General features: G+C 39.9%; 1 protein-coding gene and 1 pseudogene across 1 annotated transcript in view; one reads left to right on the top strand and one right to left on the bottom strand.

The window, feature by feature from the left end:
• Positions 1–4,961, bottom strand: part of sugct (succinyl-CoA:glutarate-CoA transferase) — a 46,193-nt gene extending 41,232 nt beyond the window's left edge. Inside the window, exons 1-6 of the mRNA XM_054622843.1 lie at positions 4,650–4,961; positions 3,717–3,765; positions 3,014–3,087; positions 2,834–2,919; positions 2,063–2,113; positions 1,393–1,513 (exon numbers count right to left, since the gene is read on the bottom strand). Of these exons, the coding sequence (XP_054478818.1) occupies positions 1,393–1,513; positions 2,063–2,113; positions 2,834–2,919; positions 3,014–3,087; positions 3,717–3,765; positions 4,650–4,743 (475 nt within the window). The 5' untranslated portion in view covers positions 4,744–4,961. The remainder of the gene's footprint in view (positions 1–1,392; positions 1,514–2,062; positions 2,114–2,833; positions 2,920–3,013; positions 3,088–3,716; positions 3,766–4,649) is intronic.
• Positions 4,962–5,468: 507 nt separating this feature from the next.
• The window catches only part of LOC129110535 (NACHT, LRR and PYD domains-containing protein 3-like), a 12,950-nt pseudogene continuing 918 nt past the window's right edge, over positions 5,469–17,500 (top strand).

Genomic DNA, 17,500 nt, shown 5'->3' with positions numbered 1-17,500 from the left:
AATAAAGCTAAATAAAATAAAATAAAGCTAAATAAAGTTTTTATATATCAACATGCCAACCAGCAGCTTTTTGTCCCTACATGTGGTGGTTAACTCTTACCAAACCGAACATGCTTTGTTTCCAGGTGGAGCTGGTCTGAACCGGCCTGCTGCCACCTGATTGGCCGGTCAGTCTCACTTGTAGCCCATTCTGTGCTGACCACGTGCACGGCGACACAGACAGTGATGAAAGTTGCCCATAGATTTAGGTAGCAACATGAGTTTTCCTCTAGCGCCACCCTCAGGACATCTACATGTTTACTTCCATATAAATATATATCTATAACATATCAGATAAATGATCAGCATGTGGTTTATCGAGGCTGTAATGAACCCTGTGGTCTCGAGGAGACGCTACCAGGATGTTGTAAGCTCTCTAGGTCACTGTCCTGATGTGGACTTTTAACCGTTCAGAACCAACATTGGACTCTCACTGCTGACCCACGGTTTATGTTCCGTCTCCGTTTATTACTCTCCACACCAATAAAACAAACTAAGTGTGCTCAGGAGAACAGAGACGGCTGAAATGAAGACGTGCTACAAACTACAAACCCCATGAACACTGTGGAGGCCTCAATGAAGCCAACATGGAAAAGAGTGAAGCTAAACCAGTGGTGAGATGAGCCGGAGTCCAACCACATCTAGTGGCTCTGCTGAGAACTGCAGGACTGAGGGAGGAAGTCGTGAAAACACGGAGGGAGAGGAGGTGACCTGGATTCAAATCAGTGGATCATGAGAAGAATATTAATGGACAGAATTAAGCGGCAGATTGGCTTCGACTGGAGATCAAACGAGAGCTGATCCTGCAGGAAGAAAGGCAATCACTTCACAAGTTTGGTAAAGTAACACAAGTACTCTGTTTAACGAGGTAATAAGTGAAAATGACAACGTATGAACTTTGGATTGTGTCCAGAATCCATCAACAACTCATCCAGAAATAAAGTTTAGTCAGAACAGACAGCATTCAGACTACAGACAGAAGGTCTGTTGATGCACACCTTCATCCCAGAATGCAACGCTGAAAGGAAACTATCATTACAATAATAGCCCTGCGACAGACTGGCGACCTGTCCAGGTGAACCCTGCCTTCGCCCATTGACAGCTGAGATCGGCTCCAGCACCCCTGTGACCCTTAACTGGATAAGCAGGTTACGGAAAATGAATGAATTATAATAATAATTATTGTTATTATTATCTATACCAGGAATCAATGCAAAGAGTGGTGATCAGAAGTTCACTACAGCTGGACCTCTCTAATGAGTTATCCTTAGCCGCACATATTGATCCGGGTCTCTGCAGCGATCAATATAAGATGTATCTCTATTGATTAAATGGTGCTGTTACCATGGTTACCTGATATGGAGCAGTAGATCAGCTGAGGGTTCACTCTGCACAGCTGCTCGTATCCTAAACCCATCTGATGCAGCTTCTCTGGGAGGTAGTTCTCTACCAGCACGTCACACACTGCTGCAAGCTGACACACACACACACACACACACACACACACACACACACACACACACACGCACACGCACACGCACACGCACACGCACACACACACATAAGAGTTTCACAATAAAAGCAGCCCAGAACAAGCTGGAGTTATCTTCATCAAAGCTCTTGTTCAGACTTCACATAGAACCAGGAGGTCAGTCTGGGGTTAGTACTGCTGGAACATCAGCTGAACTAATCACAGGTTAAACCTCTACAATCAATATTTACTGATCAATAATCAAACTCTTCAACATCCAGTTCAACATGATTCTGTCATGTGACCCTGTGAGCCGGTTTGAATCATCTCACATGTAAATAAAACATGAATGAAACCGTTTGTATCAGTCAGAAGAGCTTCTATCAAAGCAGAGAGGAGGAACATCTGATTCTTGACTTTTCAACAGTCGCTTTCTTTCCTGCTGAAGTAGTATCAGAGTAAGAACTGAGATGTTTGGCCAGGAACCGAAAGCAGGTCTATGTGGTTGGAGTTGTGTTCAACATGAAAGCAGCTGTAGTGAGCGAGTCGTACCTCCTGGATGACGCTGGCTCCTCTGGGATGCTTCAGGTCCACAGAAATGCTCTGAAATGAGAGGAGCCATCAGCTCTGTCTCTCTCTGATAGACTACAGCACCACATCATGCACTGTGTGCAGGTTGACCTCCTTCCTTCCTCTTGTTTCAGTTCATCTCTAGAATCAAAGAACCTGCAGGGACTTGAAACACGAGCAGGTTCATTCTTTTGGTCAGATTCATGTGAATTAATGTTTTTTAAATATATATTTGATCATATTTCACTGAGGGGGAACAATAAAACAACAATAAATGTGTTAGAGGACATAATAACAATACAGGTTCTGCCAAAGACAAGAACAGAAGTCTAGAACAGAGAAATGAGAATAAAAAAGATTCTATAACAAATCATTAGAACAGAACTGTTTCAGAATGAGAGAGCTGTTCCGCTTTCATATCTACGGTTGGAACAGTTCACCTTACTAGAACACCTCAGGGGAAAAGTCCAAACGCTGAATCTGAAGGAACCGGTGGATCTGATACCTGGTGTGGATCCACACTGCAATCTGACTAATACGTGTAAGAACTACAAACACAGGCTGAAAGACTACAATGTCTGTTTGTTCCACATGATACCAAATATTAATGCAGATCAACTCAACTCATGTTAATTAGCATAAAGAGAACAACAGCTGTGAGGCGACCACTTATACTCCGACACAATAAACCATCTTAACATTCACTTCCTGTTCGTTGGAATCGTACAGGAAGTGAGACCGCCACTCGCTTACTTTCTTGTTTCTGTTGACGCTGAGGAAGTAGGAGCTCTCTGCTCCGACAAACGGAGGACCCCAGGCTCTGGTGTCATCACCTGCACCTGTTCAACACACACACACACAAACACACACACACAACCGTCACCACAATCCCACAATCCTTTGCTGACACACGCACAACAGACGCCGACTCACCGGGTCGCTCCACTTTGATCACCTCGGCGCCCAGATCTCCCAGGATCATGGTGGCAAAGGGACCGGCCAGAACTCTGCAGACACACACACACAGACACACACACACACACACACACACACACACACAGACACAGACACACACACAGACACAGACACACACACACACACACACACACACACACACACACACACACACACACACACACACACACACACACACACACACACACACACACACACACACACACACACACACACACAGACACACACACGCACACACACAGACACACACACAGACACACAGAGACAATCTTGCCAAATGTTATATACATAAATGTAAATTTACAAGCCAAAGGCCTATTTTTTGTGTTTTTACAAAGAGTTTGAATTATATTTAAAAAACATTTAAGGCTGTAACAACAAAAATGCTATAAAAACAACGATGTCATGCATTGCCTTTGATATATGTTTGTAATTATACAATCAGGGTTTGTGACTTTTAATATTATTTATTTATGTTTTTCTATTTTAATTTTGTATTATTTTCTTTGTCTTTCCTTCTATCCTCCTGGCATGTAAGTTTTAATATATGTATTTTGCTTTCTCTTATTGACAATTTGTAAAAATGAACATGTGAAATTGTTCCATAATTGTTCAAAAACAATAATAAAAATAAAAATAAAGCATTCACACGGACACTCACCTCGTTAAGTCCAGAACTCTGACGCCCTCCAGTGGTTCAAAATGTCCTCCTGTCAACACAAAGGCATATATAATATATATTAAATAATATATGTTATTATCAAATATATATATATAATAATATATATATTATATTAAATAATCTATATTCAATATGTAATAATAATAATATATTATTATATAATTATATTTATAATATATATATAATTGTTATATGTATAATTATTGTATTATAATATAATATATATATTATTATTATTATATATAATAATATATATATTATATGAAATAATATATATTCTATATGTAATAATAATATATTATATAATTATATTTATAATATACACATAATTGTTATGTCTAATTATTATATAATATATATATTATTATTATATATAATAATATATATATTATATTAAATTATATATATATATTATTATATATAATAATAATATATATATAATTGTTATATGTATAATATATATATTATTATTATATATAATTATATATATATCATATTAAATTATATATTATTATTATTATATATAATAATAATAATATATATATATTATATTAAGTTATTGTTATATTATTATATATATATAGCTCTGTGGCTAACATAGCTCTGTGGCTAACATAGCTCTGTGGCTAACATAGCTCTGTGGCTAACATTGTGGCTAACATTAGCTCTGTGGCTAACATTGTGGCTAACATTAGCTCTGTGGCTAACATTGTGGCTAACATTAGCTCTGTGGCTAACACTGTGGCTAACGTTAGCTCTGTGGCTAACACTGTGGCTAACGTTAGCTCTGTGGCTAACATTGTGGCTAACGTTAGCTCTGTGGCTAACATTGTGGCTAACGTTAGCTCTGTGGCTAACATTGTGGCTAACATTAGCTCTGTGGCTAACACTGTGGCTAACGTTAGCTGGTACCTGCTCGTGTCACCGGAGGAGTCCTCTGGGAGGTGAAGCGGGCCGGACAGAGAGGAACATAACCGCGTCTCAGCGGCCCGAGAGCAGCCCACATGTTAGCACCTGTTAGCACCTGTTAGCATCTGTTAGCATCTACAGTCTCCTCCTGTTAGCACCTGTTAGCATCTACAGTCTCCTCCTGTTAGCATCTGTTAGCATCTACAGTCTCCTCCTGTTAGCATCTGTTAGCATCTACAGTCTCCTCCTGTTAGCATCTGTTAGCATCTACAGTCTCCTCCTGTTAGCATCTGTTAGCATCTACAGTCTCCTCCTGTTAGCGGGCCTCTCTTTCAGAATAAGAGTCCCGAGAACATGAGGCTCAGGACCTCTCATGTTCTCCATCACATAGCTATATATATATATATTATATTTATAATATTATAATATTATAATAATAAAAAAAATTATAATAATTATAATAATATAATAATAATACATATATATATATATATATATATATATGTATATATATATATATGTATACATATATATACATATATATATATACATATGTATGTATATATATATGTATATATATGTATACATATATATATACATATATATATATATATATATATATATATATATGTATATATATATACATATAAATGTATATATATGTATATATATATATATATATAGCATATATATGTATGTATAGAAATATACATTATAAATATATATTTATATGTAACCTGTTTAATATATATGTATATGTACGCTCATATCATCTCAGTCTTGATTCTTGTGTTGTGAGCTCACAGTCAGTGTTACTGTTTTACTCTCAGACTGACTTCAGATCAGAAGATGAGTGTTCGTGTGGAGGAAGAGGAGGACAGAGCAGAGTCTCTAGTCTCCGGCTGTCTGTCTATGAAGAGTGATCGGTCCAAAGATCTTCCTCTGAACTTCAGTAATGAACCTGGACCCTCAGACACAAAGTAAGAGAACTGCTGCTAACTCATTAATAGGAGTCATTTTCAGTTACTGTACCTCTGACAATGTTTTCTGTTGATTTAGAGATTTTAAGTTGAGTTTGAGGTTCTTCCTCTTATTATCAGTGACCGCTGTCAGTCACCTAGAAAAGCTGTAATGTAATCTAAGAGGACTAATACAAACTGTTAAACCTTCTAAATATCAGCAGTAACAGTAGTTTGTGTATTCAGAGCTCCTTTAATGTCTTTGTTGTTATCAAGGATTCATTATGAATAAAATCATGTTGGTGTTTGCAGAGTTCAGTACAGACAGAGAGCAGAGTCTCCAGTATCCAGCTGTCTGTCTATGAAGAGTGATTGGTCCAAAGATTGTCCTCCTCTTCAGTAATGAACCTGGACCCTCAGACACAAAGTAAGAGACTGTTTTTACTGTGAGCTGACCTGATGAAGATGATGCATTGAGGATGAAGACAAAATATTCTGCTCAAAGATTTATATTGCTGATGCAGAACTATTAGTGCAGATACTGTTTCAGACTAAGATGATCTTAGTCTGGGTTTTATAGCCACAAACTACTGATGTTTTTCTCTGGAGCAAAACACCTGAGAACCTCCATTTCAGAATTTACTCTTCAACAAAATACTCATATATTTCTGCCCAAACTTTATAGTCACTGTTCATAATGTGGGAGAATGTGCTTCAAATGTTTAATTCATTTTCTCATATTTGACTCAATCAGCTGTTCAGACCTACCAGGTGCTTCTTGAATCAGTGCACATCATAACTGTGCAACATGTGGTGAAAAAGCATTTGTAGAAAAGCTTTGCTCACTTTGATTCTGTGTGTTGATGTTTGAGTTTGTTCTTTAAATAACTACTAAAATGAAGCAAAAGGTTTATTTCCTAGTGGTTCAGAGCTTTCAGCTGAAAGCTTTAAATCATTAGTAAGTGGACCTTTGAGTTTAGATTCTCTCCTCCATATATTGTTCCTGAAGGTCAAGAACAAACATCCAGGAGCAGTACTGATGTAAAAGTTATCTGCTGAAAAAAACAGACAGGAAATGGTCAACTGTACATTTGGACCACTTCTGTTTTTATATTATATTTGAATTCATGCCTTCATTTGATATTTGATGTAGAAAGAGACAGAAAACAGACATAACAAAGTAAAGAGTGTGGACTTGAACCTGAGACTCCACTGTTACATGCTGTGTCTTAGACTGTTGGTCCACCACAACATTTAGACCTTCTAACCTCAGTTCAAACAGAACCAACTCAAGCTAAGCTGCTCAAAGACACTGTGACACAGTAAAGGACACAATCAGCTCTCTTTAATGGAGGACTTTTATTCTGAAGGAGCTGCAGGAAGTGTTGACTTTGTTATAAACAAACTACAGACAGATCACTAAATGTTAAATAAGACAACCAGATAGGAGAAGCAGCTAATTAGTGTTTATGAAAGCAGGAGAGTTGAAATAAAATAACATTTTCATTACAGACTGAACGCTGAATTCAAACAGAGAAGTAACAACACTTTAATTTATTCTCTGTGAACGTCTGAGCTTCTAGACACTTTTGTCCAAATCTGGATATTTAAACAACAATCAACAAATGATTTTAGTGATAAAGAAATGTCTCCACAGAGAGAAGAAGAGGAGTCATGTTTCTGAGGAGGAGCTGCTGTCCAGATCCAGAACAAGAGCTGGACTGCAGACAGCCAGTCAGACCAGCTCTGTACAAAGTAAGACTGTCCATTTCTCTGCTGATGTCTTCAGGTCTGGAAACAGGACTGGTTGTTTTAATACAGGGACACTTGTTGGATGACAATGATGTAAACACACAAAGGTAAAAGGTATCATTTATTCATGCTAAACCTGCTGAATTAAACACATTTTAATAAAAAGTTTTTAGTTTTTATAAATTCTCAGTGACTTCAAGAATAACGAGTTAAAGGAGCTGTATTAAATATTCAGATTATATATTAATTATTATATATTAATGAATATCTCATCAACAACTATCATCTATGTAAAGATCTAGAGGAGTGCATGTGAGCATGCTCCAATGGTTAGCTCATGGCCGGCCCTTTCTGCTCGATACACAAATACCCTTTTTGTTAATTAATGAAGAAGTTGCTATAAGACATAAAGCCTATTGATGACAGTGGTAGTTAATGTTTGATATGAATTATCTGACAGGAAATGAGCAGCTCAATGTGAGGAAGAGAGTAGAGGAGAACAAAAACAGAATATGAAGGAAAGCAGAGATAATATATCAATAACGTCTTCCTGACCTGGAGTCAGCTGCAGTTGGATTAAAGGTCGTTATTGTTTCAGAAGCGTCTCCACTAAAAATACGGCACTAGTCTGTTTTTTACGGAGTCGTGGTTTGTTTCAAAGAGCAGATTGATCCGGGAAATATACCTAACAGGCTCTGTATGAGAAATATGAAATACATGTGAGGAAGAATGTATTTTTAACAACTAAAACACAGACACAAATCTTTGATCCGTGGTCATAAAAAACTATAAACAATAAATGTAAAAATCACTTTGAAGTTATTTCTGACTTCAGGAAGTGATGATGACTTTCTAACCTTCACGTCTTTATATGTTCTCTCTTGTTTCTCTGTTTCAGCAGATAGAGGTCTGCAGGAGGTTTTAGATGAACATAAGATCAGTCTGAGGAGGAGATGTGAACGTGTGACTGAAGGAAGTGATGAAACAGGAAGTGGAACCCTCCTCAACAGGATCTACACTGAGCTCTACATCACAGAGGGACAGAGTGAAGAGGTTAATACCCAACATGAGGTGAGGCAGCTTGAGTCAGCTTCCAAGATGAAGACCCTCCATGACACTCCAATCAAGTACCACGACATCTTTAAAGCCTCACCAGACCAACAGAGACGCATCAGAGTCGTTCTGACCAACGGCGTCGCCGGCGTTGGAAAAACCTTCTCAGTGCAGAAGTTCACTCTGGACTGGGCAGAGGGTTTGGAAAACCAAGATGTCAGTCTGGTGATTCTGCTTTCGTTCAGGGAGCTGAACTTGATCAAAGATGAGCAGTACAGTCTTCTGAAGCTGCTCCATGTTTTCCATCCAACATTACAGAAGGTCACAGCAGAGAAGCTCTCTGTCTGTAAACTTGTTCATCTTTGATGGTCTGGATGAAAGCAGACTTTCATTGGATTTCCACAACAACGAGGTCGTGTCTGATGTCACACAGAAGACATCAGTCAACGTGCTGCTGACAAACCTCATCGAGGGGAATCTGCTTCCCTCGGCTCTCGTCTGGATAACTTCCAGACCTGCAGCAGCCAATCAGATCCCTCCTACACGTGTTGACAGGGTAACAGAAGTACGAGGCTTCACGGACCCCCAGAAGGAGGAGTACTTCAGGAGGAGATTCAGTGATGAAGAGCTGTCCAGCAGAATCATCTCACACATCAAGACATCCAGGAGCCTCCACATCATGTGTCTAATCCCAGTCTTCTGCTGGATCACTGCTACAGTTCTGGACCACATGTGGACTACAGACCAGAGAGGAGAGCTGCCCAAGACCCTGACTGACATGTACTCACACTTCCTGCTGGTCCAGACAAAGAGGAAGAAGCAGAAGTACCATGAGGGACACGAGACGAGTCCACAGGAGCTGATGGAGGCTGACAGGGAAGTTCTTCTGAAGCTGGGGAGGCTGGCGTTTGAACATCTGGAGAAAGGAAACATCATGTTCTACCAAGAAGACCTGGAGCAGTGTGGTCTTGATGTCACAGAGGCCTCGGTGTACTCAGGAGTTTGTACAGAGATCTTCAAAAGAGAGAGTGTGATCTTCCAGAAAACAGTCTACTGCTTTGTTCATCTGAGTGTTCAAGAGTTTCTGGCTGCCGTCTACATGTTCCACTGTTTCACACAAACAAGAACACAGAGGTACTGAAGGACTTCATGGGGGAAGACTTCATGGGAGGAATGACTCAAATTTCTCATCTCTGAATCAATAAAAGTGAACCATCTCTGGAGGACTTCCTGAAGAGAGCCATGGAGAATTCCCTTCAAAGTAAAAATGGCCACCTGGACCTGTTTGTCCGCTTCCTTCATGGCCTCTCTCTGGAGTCCAACCAGAGACTCTTAGGAGGCCTGCTGGGTCAGACAGACAACAGTCCAGAAATCATCCAGAGAGCCATCAACAACCTGAAGGAGATGAACAGTGATGAAATCTCTCCTGACAGAAGCATCAACATCTTCCACTGTCTGATGGAGATGAACGACCTCTCAGTACATCAGGAGATCCAAGAGTTCCTGAAGTCAGAGAACAGATCAGAGAAGTTTCTCTCAGAGATCCACTGCTCAGCTCTGGCCTACATGCTGCAGATGTCAGAGGAGGTTCTGGATGAGTTGGACCTGAAGAAGTACAACACATCAAAGGAGGGACGATGGAGACTGATTCCAGCTGTGAGGAACTGCAGAAAGGCTCAGTAAGTCCAGATGTGATTAACTTTATGAATCCGTGCAGATCAGGAGTTTAGTTCTTCACATACAGACAATATAAAATTGTTATTATTCTTCAAACAGTTTTCCAGTTTTATTTAGTCACAGATGTTCTTGTTGTTTCAAATGCTGCCAGTGAAAACATGTTTATGTTTCAGTTGCCACTGTGAAGTTAATGGACACAGTTATTCTATTTATTTCTAATGATTGTTATTTGTTATATTTCTTCCTCTATTTATCTCCCTTTGGGTGATGGAGGCGACATGCAAACCTGGTAAAACAAATGAAGGACTTTAGAGGTTGTGTTTGAGGTTTTATCACAGCAGCATTTTATCACAACATATAGCAGTATTTTACAGTCATCAGTTCATGTACTTTAGTTATTATTACAAGAGGAGGTTCTGAAGGTGTCTTACATCATCACACTTACAGGTAACACCTGATTATTTTAACACTATGCTTAAGAGTTTAAATAAGATCTGTATCAGGCCACACCCCCTTCTTAAAAAAAGGACCAGAAAACTTGAATTCAGGGTTCTACATTGGAATGAAGCCTTTAGAGGTGTTTCTATTATTTTTAAAATGTGTTTTTACACAAGATTTTTCAGGTCAACTTATGTTGATGAAGAAGGCCATGCTAATAAGACATGGGATCAGATCACACTGACAGACTGGACATTATTGAAGCCTCAATGTAACGACACTTTGTCTCCCTTCATCTGCAGATTAAAGAAAAAACAAAGATTTAAAGTCTGCAAGTACGAGAGAGAGAGAGATGAGAGTTATTGTTTCATGTGAGACACAGTGAGATAAGATCAGCTGAACCACTGATGTGAAGAGCAAATGTTCATCAAAACAGGAAGCAGGAAGTAAATATTAAGTGTCCTCTTTCATAATAATATTTTGTAATATTTGTGTCATGACAGACTTTCTGGCTGTGAACTCTCAGAGACTCACTGTGAAGTCGTGGCCTCAGCTCTGAAGTCCAACCCCTCCCATCTGAGAGAGCTCGACCTGAGTAACAACAACCTGCTGGATTCAGGAGTGAAGCTGCTGTCTGCTGGACTGGAGAGTCCACACTGTAGACTGGAGACTCTGAGGTCAGTTCACTGACTGAAAGGTTTCAGGATATGACTGAAAACAAAAGCTGAATATTTGTTAGAGTAACAGGAAGTAGAGAAATGAAGTGATTGACAGGAGAGTTTTTAGCTTCCACAGACTCACATTGTGGTCCATCAGTCAGTGAAGGTGATGTCAGTCCTGATGAGGCTGTAGAGTGTGTGAGGGAGATGAAGGAGGTTGATGAAGATCTGATGACAGCAGATCTAAACTCTGTGTAAACAGAGAGACAAAGACTTGAATGTAAAGCTGAATAAAGGTGAAGTTCTGAACTGTGATGATCTTCATGATGTCAGAAGCTGATGAGGCTGCTAAAGACAACCACAACCACACAGCTGCTGTGTTAGAAGATGAGATTAAACCAGAGCTCAGAGTGATAACCAGCAGCCTAACACAGGCCCAAAACTTTAGGTATCTAAGTGATCTGAGGCTTCACATGTATCAAGTCAGTGTGTTGTGTTTGACAGTGGCTGTATACTATACTAGCAGTTTGTACTGATTTGACCTAAAGGAATGTACGACAGGATTATTAATTAAAGAAGAATACAAAACATGAATGAATGGGTTTCAAATAAACAGGCAATATTATATCAAATAGTGAAGGAAAGTTGCGGGCTCCTCTTTATCTGGTCCCTACTCTACCCGGTCAATCTATATTATAATTCAGAGCTTCTATATCTCCTACACCAACTCTGGATCACAGTAACGTTGATAGGTCCTACCTTGTGCCGAGGGGTCCGGATGCCTTTTGTGGGTCTCTGCCGTTGCTTCAGCGGTCCTGGTGGTATCAGCTCTGCCGTCGGACTTTCCGGACCGTCGGAGGTGAAGAGGCTGGAAGAGGGCTCCCACAATGACGCGCTCCGCTGGCTCTCCGCTGGCTCTCCGCTTTATTACAATCTCCGCTGGCTCTCCGGGCTCCGTTCTCACTCAGTCAGCAGGCAAAAGTCTCTGAATTCTTTGTGTCTTGCTTCAAGACACAAAGAAGGCGTTGGATCCGGTCCGGTGTTTGGAGAGGGATATAGCTCTGAATAGTTTGATAACTCAGGCTACTCGTTGATATTCTCTTACTAATCTCGTTTGGCTTAAACGATAATAATTAAAGTTGATATCTCACAAGATCAACAGATGTTCACTAAAATAAAATAAGGGGAGCTTGTATGAAGCTCCCTAACACTTAACAAAGACGGACAAAAATGAAAAAAAACGAGCGAACAAAGGAAATCTCCTGGTTTTATCTGTTCAGGATAGGTGTCGGGTCCAGGGTGTGGCTTGATTTTATGGTTTGTTTTTGCCAAGATTTGGGATTCCTTTGTCCCTGGTGTCGGCGGTCTTGTTTAGTGAATTGACTAATCTAACATTTTAAACAAATAACCCACATACCTTTCTTCACTATGAGCTTAACAGACCTTACACACTTGTACGGATACAGAGATGGAATTTCAGTTACATACATTTGGTATACAGAAGTTAACAGAGGTTATGCGTGTCAGATATGTGTTATCACCAATTGACCACTGGAGGGCAGTATGGTCGCATGATGAGTCCGATCTGAAATATCTGAAAAAAAATGTTTTAACTCATAAAGACGGGAGAAAGACGTATTTTTATGAAATCAAATGTGAAACACTTTGACGTGGGGATATTGAATACTCCAAAGACGTATACAGTGTTATACCGAGCTACAGAGAGTAATTGTTAAACACTAAGGGTCAGTTCCTGTTTCCTTGACCCAAGTAGTTTATTACTTTGACCTGGGAAGACCAGATGTTCAGTTATCAGCTAGAAAAGAGAGGGGGAGGTGAGGAAGAAGTTATTCATTGGTTCATATTTCCCGGGCTGACTTGAGATCTTCCTCTCAGCCTGGGGAGTGTCAGAATTGACGCCTTTATGGCTGAAGAGAGGGGGAAGAAGAATGCTTCGGGGAACAAATGGAGGAGCTGCCATTTGTTAGTTATGCCAGGCTCGTCCAGCCTCGCTACACTTACATCCATGAAGTTGTTCATTTGTTTTTGTTCATGTTTTATGTTTCTTGAACTAAATTTAATCTGCAGTCACAAAATAATTTTGTTTCTTAAAGAAACGTTATAAAATGTCCTCTGTTAGTTTATAAAGTAAATTAATGTTTATAATTTTTTAAATGGTCACATCTGTAAACAGAAGATCCTCTGAACTAATATTTGTTTTAAATTGATAAAGTTCACCTGATGAAGTAGAAATATTTATTTGGTTTCTGTTCATTTAAATGTGTTTTTACAAATAATGTCTTATCATTGATATTGATCTTTATTAAACACACATAGAGATCATAACATATTTCCAGATGCAGCTGTTTAAAGGATCTATATAGTATTGATGGTCTAGTTCAGACTTGACTGAGATCAGCAGCATGTTATTGATCTGTGTTGACATCAGTAGGTGTATGAATGTTGTGGTGACATCTGGATGATGTCTGTAGAAGGCTGACATGATGATGATCCACAATAACACAATGACAAAGAGAAAAGATCATTGATTAGGACACAGTCATGTTGAGCTACACATTTAAAACCTGAACACATCTGATTGTCGACTGGAGACTCTCAGGTCAGGATTCAATTAATGTCCATTTAAATCCTGATTTACATTAATGGGTAAACTCATAACCTTCATAAGATTCTCTCTGCTTGTGTGATTTCAATCACATATAACATTTGAATGTATTTCTATGAACATAATATATTGTTTTTTCTCACTCTGCTGTTATAATTTTAAATATCAGAAACCAGTGATACCAGTAATGTTGTCAGATTGTTGATGGACATTAGTGGGTGTTTGGTTGTGACTAGAAACCAATCAGTACCAATGTTAATGTAACCCCACAGTAGTGGACAGTGTCTCAGTACTGCAGAAACCTTCCAGCCCTCACAGTTCCCTCAGATACATGTGACATGTGTGTTGTTTGGTGTGTTTGCAGGCTGTCAGAAACCTTCTCAGCCCTCAGCTCAGTTCCCAACCCCTCCAGATCAGCTGTGACCTGTGTGTTGTTTGGTGTGTTTGCAGGCTGTCAGGCTGTCTGATCACAGAGGAATCAGTGGAGGATGTGCTTGACACACCAAGCTGACAAACTAGAGAGACTCATCAAACTCTTTGAGCTCCAACCCCTCCCATCTGAGAGAGCTGGACCTGAGCTACAATCATCCAGGAGACTCAGGAGTGAAGCTGCTGTCTGCTGGACTGGAGGATCCACACTGGAGACTGGAAACTCTCAGGTATGAAGAGGCCTGCTGCAGCCACAGACAATCAGTCTGATAGAGGAGGTAGAGCTGGTTAATATGACCCTGACACACCAAGCTGACCTCAAACTACCAGAGACTCATCAAACTGTTTGTGTCCCACATCAGACCACCTCCGATCAATACAGACAGAAGTAGTCAGGGAACAGTAGCCAGGATGAGCCAGAACAGGGAGGGAAGGTGACAGGTGTATCCTGACACGTTGACGGCCATCATGGTGGGTTGACATGCCTCAACGTCGTCACGCTGCAGGTTTGTGGGCTCATATCAAACAATAGTTGGATGATTTGATGCTCTTCATCTGCCACCAGTGTGTGTTGTCCTTTAGTCCAGACATTATTGTGAAAAGACAAACAGACAAAGAATCAACCTGTTTAAACCGTCTTGATAAATCATCACAATAGGAATGTTTTGCTGTTTTAAAGGAGTTCAGCTTCACCTGGTTTTGGTTTGTTTTGCACTGAGAGCGAGTTCCCTGGTTGATAAGAGTGGATGAGTTCCCTGGTTGATAAGAGTGGACTTGTTGAAACTACAGGTGACAGTCGACCACAGACGCTCAGTGGAGAACCAACAGCTGATTGTGGACATGGTGTGTCAGAGCCCAAAGAGGTTTATTTAGGACTGGACCAAAGTTATAGGGGGACACAGGCAGTGCTCTGTGGCTGCAGACGGACTTGAACTGTAATATTCTAAACCTCCAGATTACAGATAATAGAAACCAGTGTTGACTGTTGCTAGGAGACGGGATGTGAACAGCAGTGTCAAAGTCAGACACTTTGTACATCCAACCATCCACCCCGACCTCCTCCATCAGAGGTTTTGTGGTGCTGTAGTGATTTCAGGCTACTTTCTCCTTTACTTCTGAGAGACAACAGTCATTATAACACAAACACAAGAGGTCGCTTGTCAGGACCAAAACATCCAACAATCAATATTTCTTTATTTACAACCGATCAGCTGACTCTGTGTAATGGTGAAGAGTTGTGTGGTGGTGATGAACCCACAGATAATTGTCTCCATCTCTGCAGCTCTACAGAGCTTTTTAGCCTCTTTTATCTCCTAGTTTTGGTTCTGCAGCACATTTCCTGTTTGGTTCAGTCTCAGTGTTTCCAGCAGCTGTTTTCATCCAACAAGCTGTGATGAAGCCTCTGTACACTACCTGCTCAGCAGCAAACAGCAGACAGACTCAGTTAGAGACTAGCTGGTGAACATAGTGGAGCATTTAGCAGCTAAAGAGACAGATATTTCCCTCAGGAGGTGGTGGAGACCAAAAACAGAGCTAAAAGAGAGAGAATATTGGACTTCCATTCATCAGGTGACACAAACACAAAGACTCCTGATGAATCATCATGTTGATCTGTAACTGCTTTACTTCACCATTTCGGGGGACAATAAACAAAAACACAAATTAGACCCCTTTAAAATAAGACATAGCACTTTCAAAATATATGAATCAAATTAACATTTAGCAAAATGAAAAAGTAAATGAGTTACTTGGAAAAATATGCAGAACTGAATTAGTTCAAAACAAAATATTACAACATACAACTTTAATCTATTCAGCTTCCTATGGCTAAATCCCTATTTCTTGACCCTTTTTTACTACAGCAGATAAATACTTAATTAGAATCTAAACCACACATGGGCCCACACACACACACACACACAAAATAAGAAAAGTTACAGGCCTGTGTGTTGCTCCGGTGCGTTGCTGCCTTCAGAGTCCTCAGCAGAGCAAAGACACAGAAAGTCAAACTCACAGTTCAGTGAAAGTCTTGTAGAAACAGTTCGTTGTCCAACAGAAGAAAAACCAGGCGACAGCGAGGTGACGGCAGGTCACTCATCAGAAACACAAACCAACAGTCCTTCAGTCCACAATGGCGTCCTCTGTTCCAGCGACCGACAAACTTTAGCTACACACAGACACAGTCGCACAAACATTCAAAATCAACTGAGATTTAATCAATAAATGAGCGTTAGTGTCCACAGCTTCAGTTTTTCTTCTGTTTACTTGAACATTCATCAAGCTATCTACTTCATGTTTCTCTGAGTTTCTCCCGTTCTGTCCTTCTCACTCTCTCTTTCACTACTTCTTCCTTTCTCTTTAACCCCGCCCCCTCCTTTAGCTACGCCCAATTACCACAGGTGGGGCTGATTGAAACCTTGCGTAACCAATCAAACACCATAGCTCAAACTAAAGGCACAATCAGTTTACTTTTCTTTTAACTTTAACTTAGTTAAACCCACTGTTTGCCTTCAATATTGTTTAGAACTGTTTATTTCAACTCTTATTCACTTATTTAAATCCTGCCTTATTTATGACTAAAGTATCTTAATCTCTCAGTTAACCATTTTTATTAAACTAAATTACTTTCAGTTTAATTGCCTTACTGAGTCATTTCATCCAACTTTATAATAAACTATTAGGAACTTATTTTAATCCCTAACTTTTACACCAGGGCTACATGAATAAGTGAACATAATGAGCTGTCGTCATCGGCCAATCAGAAGAAGCTCCATGAAGTAAAAGAATATCATGTGATTAATAATAAGTGCTCCATGTGAACATGAATACAAAGCTCTGTGTATGAGACGATGTAATGTCCATGTTTCCATGCTGCTCTGACCCCCCTCCTCCTTTCAGGGTGGAGCCTGCTGGAGTCCGATGGTTCAGACCAGGTCTGAGGAAGTGTAAGTGTGCTTTGAATCTGACTCATGAAAACAAAGCAGCACACATTCAACCATCTTCAAACTGTGACATCACTCATTCACATCTCTGATGTCATCATCACAGTGTCAACAGATGAACAGATGATAGATTAATAACTGCAGCTGTATTGTGTCTTGTTCTCTCCATCAGATTCCTGTGAACTCACACTCGACACAAACACAGTGAACAGAAACCTCAAACTGTCTGACAACAACAGGAAGGTGACACATGTGGAGGAGGATCATCCTGATCATCCAGACAGATTTGACCACTGTCCTCAGCTGCTGTGTAGAACTG

The sequence above is a fragment of the Anoplopoma fimbria genome, chromosome 21 (assembly GCF_027596085.1).
Source record: "Anoplopoma fimbria isolate UVic2021 breed Golden Eagle Sablefish chromosome 21, Afim_UVic_2022, whole genome shotgun sequence".
Classification (NCBI taxonomy): domain Eukaryota; kingdom Metazoa; phylum Chordata; class Actinopteri; order Perciformes; family Anoplopomatidae; genus Anoplopoma; species Anoplopoma fimbria.
This window is presented reverse-complemented; position numbering and strand designations above follow the sequence as displayed.